General features: G+C 39.7%; 1 protein-coding gene across 1 annotated transcript; it reads left to right on the plus strand.

Annotated features, from left to right (window-relative positions):
• Positions 1-860, plus strand: rprm3 (reprimo, TP53 dependent G2 arrest mediator homolog 3). Its single transcript, XM_041857956.1, has one exon. The coding sequence runs from the start codon at positions 344-346 to the stop codon at positions 668-670; it is 327 nt and encodes a 108-aa protein (XP_041713890.1). The 5' UTR covers positions 1-343; the 3' UTR covers positions 671-860.
• Positions 861-8,421: the final 7,561 nt, after the last annotated feature.

The raw sequence follows: 8,421 nt of genomic DNA on the forward strand, positions 1-8,421 counted from the left end.
GTGTCGTTACACCAAAAAGAATGGAAGTCTTTGCGTTCAACTTTTTATTCAATAAATCCTGAAGCTTTTATTAACCTTCTTCTGACTTGAATATTGACCCTCTTGTCATGCTTTATTTAGTTATTGAAATATCATAGTTCGGGGAGTAGCCTATTTCACTGGGAATTTGAGAATCATTTCACCCAGGAATCACATTTTCTGAGAATAATGAAACATTTGCCATTCTTCGCTTCTAGCCTACATAAGACGATTGAATAACTGCATAGAGTTGGATAAATCCTATTTAATTGAAGAAAAAAGAAAGCAGGCAACTTCTTGCAGAAAAAAACACGATTTCAACAACATGGATGTCGCCCGGAAAATACTGAATAGGACAGTGTCCGAAGAAGAGCACTCTGGATTTGACACTGTGCGTGGGTGCTGCAACTTTTCAGCAGCAGCATCAGTTATCATCGACAATGGATTCGGTGCGTCTCATGCAGAGGAAAATGACCTCTTCATAATGCGTTTGGTGCAGATCGCCGTGCTGTGCGTATTGTCGCTCACTGTAATTTTTGGCATATTTTTCCTTGGCTGCAATCTTCTAATTAAAACAGAAACTATGATCAATCTTTTTGTAGAAGACCGGAGACCGTCTACGGACAATGATATGATCATGGTTGCCTCATAGGATTGTAGGACTACTTGTTTTTAAAGTAATGCACATTTTTTAAACATCTTTATTTTTATTTTGAAATCGTAAAGTTTCCAGCATGTCTCTTGAATATTATTATTCACTATTCTTATCACCTTTTTGTTGAAAGTGAACCCTTTAAAAGTTGAATTGTCAAAATTGGGTTTGTTTTCTTTTTACAGCCTATACCTACCCTAGATAATGTTTCCCATCCTTGTAGGAATACCAATAAAAATCTGTGGGATATCAGTAAACCTCTTTTGCTTCTTCTTTTGTGCATGTTTAAAAACAAATTACATTATGTTGTTGAACGCAAATAGCTCATGGCAAAGGTAAGGCATGTGACTTCTTATAAACATGCTGCTGATGGCCATCCACTTATCAGGAGGTTGACCAAAGCAGACGGCGAACACGTAATGGAAGCTAGTGGAAAGACCATAATCTAAATAAGGGATTAAAATGCCATACTATAAAAAAAATCCACCTGCCCCCTCCGCATCCTATAGCTCTCAAGTCTTACTATAGCCTTTTTAGTACTATACCTTTTAGCAGTCATGTATCACAAGCGTCCTGTTTTACTAGACTATCTTGGTTTAGGAGATCACGATCAACCACAACCTGGTTAATCCATCTTGTTTTGGAGTTATGCAATGTATGGTTGTACTCGAGGCTTTTATGCATAGCCTACAGGTTTTCCACTCACAACCTACAGTTTTTCCACTCACAAACAAATAGAGTTCAATTCAAAGGGACTATGAGAGGTGTACTAAACCACAGCAATGCACCCATGCAACCTCTGATTATGGAAGGGATCTCTATACATTAATCTTCAGTAGATAAACAACAGTAATTTCCAGTCTATTGATGATTTATTCACGAAGATAGCACAATTAAATCATTATTTCCTGTCTAATGCACTGCTACTTGCCAAACGCAATGTCAGACCATTCACCTTTGGTGATTTGATTATGCGTATTTAGTTGCTCTGACCGATCGCTATTAGGCTAGTGTCTTTAGGATCAGACTGCCAGAGGAACTCGTCCCCTATATTTCCAGTAGAACTGTCTGTCCGACTCCTTGAGCTTCAACCTTGAGCTCATCGTCATCATCATCATCATCATCATCATCATCATCATCATCATCAGTGAAAACAGCAGCAATACCTTCACATCACAACAAGGGCAGAGCGTCCCGGCACTTCAGTCATGCGTTATGAATAGGAAGCGACAAGGGAGTCTAGGGAGTCCTCCCCACCCCCGTCCCCGTATCTGTTTCCATTTTGTTCAGTCCACTAAAAAGGTGATTGACAGCAAGAAAAAATATCCACTTGGACACTTATGACAGAAACATAAAGACCATACTAAAATGTGTGTACGCACAGTGCATAACTCCTAGTCACTTTCTTTGAGAGTTGATACCCTGTGGTTTAGCCATACACACAGCTAAAGCTTTGCTGTAAAATGCAAATAAGACAACATTACCAGCATTGCACCTTTTTAATCATATTTTCAGGAAGCAGCCACAACAAGCGCAAGACTGAACCATCTTAACGGAATGTTGCTACCCCATGACGACCAAAAATAAAACGTAGATGCATTTTCCACCAAAGGCAAACAACATCAAGAATATAGGGAGCTGGTGTGCTCAAATGCCACACTGGATTAAATGAGCCAGCTGAGATGCGTCTGGGAGGGCAGACCTGTGGCTCTGATACAAACTCAATGGACATTGACAGTGATGACGCTTGCAGTAGCTAGTCTTTATGAACAGTACATCCAGTCCAATTTAAATCAAATCTGCTTAAATGCCCCTTCCATTTCACTCCTTCAGTTCTCTTTCTGTTGCACCACAACATGCAAATTAGTAGACCTTTAAACGTTCATGGGGACAGAACATTACCTCACATTATTTTATTTTTTTACAGGCCAAAATCCAATTATATAAAATTAAATCACTAAAGGATCCAAGCATGATCCATTGAGGCTAAATCAACTTTACACAGTCAGCGTAATGAGCATCTTAAATAGATGTAATTATGTGCAATAATGTGAGAATATCTTAATCTCTCTGCAGTAGGGCGTCAGGAACATACATTAACAGCCTACATGCGGAGTTTGTATAGGGAAACACTTCTGCAAAAAGCATTAATAACAAAAGGGGAACAAACAAACACTAATCACCATGTCAATGGTTAAGTTACAAACCATGCATTTATAGTCAAACAAAATAGTCAATGTGATTTATTTTCTCAAATGTGCATAGTCAATAAGTCAAAGTGAAGTAATAAAGCATGCATCTATATAAAACGTAAGAACTGCCAGAGCCTCTTAACTACAACTTCTGTAATTTAACTTCTGTAAGCCTTTATTGTCAGTCCTGGGGGGGTCATCTAACTCGGAGTTTCAAGTTGGGAACTCGGGCATCAATCTAGAGCTTCAACTTTCCGACCTGAAGACCATGGACGTCATGATTTGACCTGTTCTTGACACCTTAATACTGCCATAAATTAGAGATAGGAGAATCTATCTCTGACCTTCTAGTATGGTGAAAGGAATGTCCTTTGTTTCAGAGACTTTGCCGCCCAAAAACTTCAACATCCAACAATGAACATTGGAACAATATATTTTAACATCCAAACGTTGGGAATGATGAGAAATGGAATATGGAAAAATTAATGTATATTTTGTGATGTCATTAAAAATTGTATAAAGGCGTTATAACGAAAACATTGTGACTTGAAGAGCTTTTACACTGTGTATATCAGGGTTACATCCTTTACCTTGTGTAGAAAATATCAAGGAGGAAGACAATGTTTTCGTGAAGATAGGAATGTGATTTTAGCTTTCTAACAAAATCTAACTAGCCATGCCCAAGGGAGCTCAGAGAGCATGTCAGTATGACGGAAATGCCCCTCTTTACCAGAGTGCATAAAAGACTGAGATAAGAATTATCAGATCAGACTAGACGGACCTCAAGCTGCAGCTTTTCTCCATATTGGTCCCGACCCTGAAAATCAACACGAGGTGAAGACGACAAAGTTGCCTCCACTAACAATCAATGTTACAGCTGAGTAGCTGTTCTAAGTACTGTATCTAAGAAGGTGAATTTAAGTGGGACCATCCTGTTACTCTCTTCAAACCATCATCTACTACACTGCTCTCATCACCCCACAGGGGATCATCGACACGGCTGATTAGCCGTCCTCAGAAGACCACTTCCAGAACGAGTGAAAGTAAACAGACAACTAAGAAGAAGGACATTGTGACCTCTTGTGGACAATCTGAGCCTTACATCTAAAAGGCCATCCGAGAGATAAGGCTGAGGAGTATTTCTGTCTGTAATAAAGCCTTTTTGTGGGGTGAAACCCATTCTGATTGGCTGGGCCTGGCTCCCCAGTGGGTGGGCCTATGCCCTCCCAGGCCCACCCATGGCTGCACCCCTGCCAAGTTGTGAAATCCATAGATTTGGGCATCATTTATTTATTTAAATTGACTGATTTCCTTCTATGAACTGTAATTGTTGCATGTTGCGTTTATATATTTTTTGTTCAGTATACTTTGAAGAACTAGTCAAATTATTTTGTGGCCAGTGCATTGCAGCAAACTTAGGCAGGCTAGCTAAGGATGACTAAAGACAGTACAGAATGGGGAGCACATACTCTATATACAGTGGGGAAAAAAGAGTATTTAGTCAGCCACCAATTGTGCAAGTTCTCCCACTTAAAAAGATGAGACAAAATGAGAAAAAAAAATCCAGAAAATCACATTGTAGGATTTTTAATGAATTTATTGGCATATGATGGTGGAAAATAAGTATTTGGTCAATAACAAAAGTTTCTCAATACTTTGTTATATACCCTTTGTTGGCAATGACACAGGTCAAACGTTCTCTGTAAGTCTTCACAAGGTTTTCACACACTGTTGCTGGTATTTTGGCCCATTCCTCCATGCAGATCTCCTCTAGAGCAGTGATGTTTTGGGGCTGTCGCTGGGCAACACAGACTTTCAACTCCCTCCAAAGATGTTCTATGGGGTTGAGATCTGGAGACTGGCTAGGCCACTCCAGGACCTTGAAATGCTTCTTACGAAGCCACTCCTTCGTTGCCCGGGCGGTGTGTTTGGGATCATTGTCATGCTGAAAGACCCAGCCACGTTTCATCTTCAATGCCCTTGCTGATGGAAGGAGGGTTTCACTCAAAATCTCACGATACATGGCCCCATTCATTCTTTCCTTTACACGGATCAGTCGTCCTGGTCCCTTTGCAGAAAAACAGCCCCAAAGCATGATGTTTCCAACCCCATGCTTCACAGTAGGTATGGTGTTCTTTGGATGCAACTCAGCATTCTTTGTCCTCCAAACATGACGAGTTGAGTTTTTACCAAAAAGTTATATTTTGGTTTCATCTGACCATATGACATTCTCCCAATCCTCTTCTGGATCATCCAAATGCACTTCAGACGGGCCTGGACATGTACTGGCTTAAGCAGGGGGACACGTCTCGCACTGCAGGATTTGAGTCCCTGGCGGCGTAGTGTGTTACTGATGGTTGGCTTTGTTACTTTGGTCCCAGCTCTCTGCAGGTCATTCACTAGGTCCCCCCGTGTGGTTCTGGGATTTTTGCTCACCGTTCTTGTGATCATTTTGACCCCACGGGGTGAGATCTTGCGTGGAGCCCCAGATCGAGGGAGATTATCAGTGGTCTTGTATGTCTTCCATTTCCTAATAATTGCTCCCACAGTTGATTTCTTCAAACCAAGCTGCTTACCTATTGCAGATTCAGTCTTCCCAGCCTGGTGCAGGTCTACAATTTTGTTTTTGGTGTCCTTTGACAGCTCTTTGGTCTTGGCCATTGTGAAGTTTGGAGTGTGACTGTTTGAGGTTGTGGACAGGTGTATTTTATACTGATAACAAGTTCAAACAGGTGCCATTAATACAGGTAACGAGTGGAGGACAGAGGAGCCTCTGAAAGAAGAAGTTACAGGTCTGTGAGAGCCAGAAATCTTGCTTGTTTGTAGGTGACCAAATACTTATTTTCCACCATAATTTGCAAATAAATTCATAAAAAATCCTACAATGGGATTTTCTGGATTTTTTTTCCTCAATTTGTCTGTCATAGTTGACGTGTACCTATGATGAAAATTACAGGCCTCTCTCATCTTTTTAAGTGGGAGAACTTGCACAATTGGTGGCTGACTAAATACTTTTTTCCCCCACTGTAACTGACTGGCTGACTGCTACTGCCTGAGTAGAGATTACTTTAATAAAGCTGCAATATGTAACTTTTTGGGTGACCCGACGAAATTCACATAGAAATATGAGTTATAGATCTGTCATTCTCATTGAAAGCAAGTCTAAGAAGCGTGGATATGTTCTATGTGCTATATTTCTATGCTTCCTGTTCTTAAGTTTCATTTTAGCTCTTCTACTTTCGGTTTTGCACACCAACTTCAAACAGCCAAAAATACAATGTTTTTAGTAGTGCTGACCCCAATTAGTCAACAGGTTGATTGTTTGGTCAATAGCCTGTTGGTTGACCAATATTTGTTTTTGTTGAGCAGTAGCAAATATAGGCCTATATATATTATTTATGTGCACATACATTGTTTCATAAATTAATTGTGTGAATTGTTTGCATTTGATTGTTAGTGTCTATCAATTCCCCATTACATACATCACGAGTAGTAGCCTACATTTACCTTTAATTACTAATCTACAATATTTGTTTGGTTATGGTAATTTCTGTTAATGCATTAAATATATTATTATTCCAGTCTTTTACCGTCTTTTACCGTGTGCAAAGCTGTCATCAAGGCAAAGGGTGGCTATTTGAAGAATCTCAAATATAAAAAATATTTTGATTTGTTTAACACTTTTTTGGTTACTACATGATTCCATATGTGTTATTTCATAGTTTTGATGTCTTCACTTTTATTCTACAATGTAGAAAATAGTAAAAATAAAGAAAAACCCTTGAATGTGTAGGTGTTCTAAAACTTTTGACTGGTACTGGTACAAAAATATAAACGCAACATGCAACAATTCCAAAGATTTTACTGAGTTACAGTTCATATAAGGAAATTAGTCAATTGAAATAAATTCATTAGGCCCTAATCTATGGATTTCACATGACTGGGCAGGGGCTCAGGCAAGGGTGGGCCTGGAAGGGCGTAGGTTCACCCACTTGGGAGCCAGGCCCACCTACTGGGGAGCCAGACCCAGCCAATCAGAATGAGATTTTCCCCAACAAAAGTCCTGGGCTGGCGTGGTTACACGTGGTCTGCGGTTGTGATGCAGGTTGGACCTACTACCAAATTCTCTATAATGACGTTGGATGCGGCTTATGGTAGAGAAATTAACATTCAATTCTCTAGCAAAAACTCTGGTGGATATTCCTCCAGTCAGCCTGCCAATTGCACGCTCCCTCAAAACTTGAGACATCTGTGGCATTGTGTTGTGTGACAAACCTGTACATTTTAAAGTGGCCTTTTATTGTCCCCAGCACAAGGTGCACCTGTGTAATGATCATGCTGTTTAATCAGCTTCTTGATATGCCACACCTGTCAGGTGGATGGATTATCTTGGCAAAGGAGAAATGCTCACTAACAGGGATGTGCACAAAATTAGAGAGAATATTTTGTGCATATGGGACATTTCTGAGATCTTTTATTTCAGCTCATAAAACATGGAACCAACACATATTACATTACATTTTCGTCATTTAGCAGACGCTCTTATCCAGAGCGACTTACAAATTGTTGCATTCACCTTATGATAGCCAGTGGGACAACCACTTTACAATTTTTTTTCTTTTTTTTTCTTTGGGGAGGGGTAAGGGGGGTTAGAAGGATTACTTTATCCTATCCCAGGTATTCCTTAAAGAGGTGGGGTTTCCGGAAGGTGGTGAGTGACTGATAGATTAATTTGTATTTTAAGAATAATGACTAAAGGATTTCACCCCAAATACAGTATAAATGTGTGAACGATGTTAGAGTTATAATGTAGTGTCAACCCACTAACAGAGGGGGGAAGTTAGAAACTGTTGAGAAAGCATTCCAGGGTGAAGGGGACTAAGAAACGGTTTAAAGGTGGGCGGAGCAAAGTGCCTTTGTGTGTCAAGGGATATAAAAGCTGTATGTATGTTTTTTGGCACCAGAGCTCTCCATGATTAAAAATACAGATCATTCTTGCTGGTTGCGGACCTTTGTTTAATTCATGATTAAACCAGAGAATTTACACCCTCTGGGAATTATTCAGAGCATTAAGTTTGATTAATTAGAGATAGAAATTCTCGTGACAAATGGTCCTTTGAGCCGGATATCAAAATATGTCTTTATCGTTCTGAGGACACCGAAAACCGTGCACGGGCGGATGATAGCATCCGTATAGAATAGACCTGGCCTTCGACGTTAAGGTTATAAACAGGCCGGTGATGAATCTTATGAACGATAAAGACGTTAACGAGATTTGAAAAAGCATTTAAATCCGAACTGCAAGGAGAAGGTCAGTAATTTTTATTCATGGATTGTGGTGTAATTATTTGAACTTGTATGAGAATAGTAATTCTTGTGGAGGGCAGAGAATAGTTACCAAAATCTCATAAGATAATTAAAAGGGAGGAAGGGGGTCTGAAATGACTCAAGGTAAAGGGCCATTACCAAAAGAAACTAGTTAATATTGAGATTGTACGGGGTACAGTGTTTTACAATATAAACAGGAAGGGAGATAATTATCATTGTGTGAGATAGATA

Source organism: Coregonus clupeaformis, chromosome 30 (assembly GCF_020615455.1).
Source record: "Coregonus clupeaformis isolate EN_2021a chromosome 30, ASM2061545v1, whole genome shotgun sequence".
Lineage (NCBI taxonomy): Eukaryota > Metazoa > Chordata > Actinopteri > Salmoniformes > Salmonidae > Coregonus > Coregonus clupeaformis.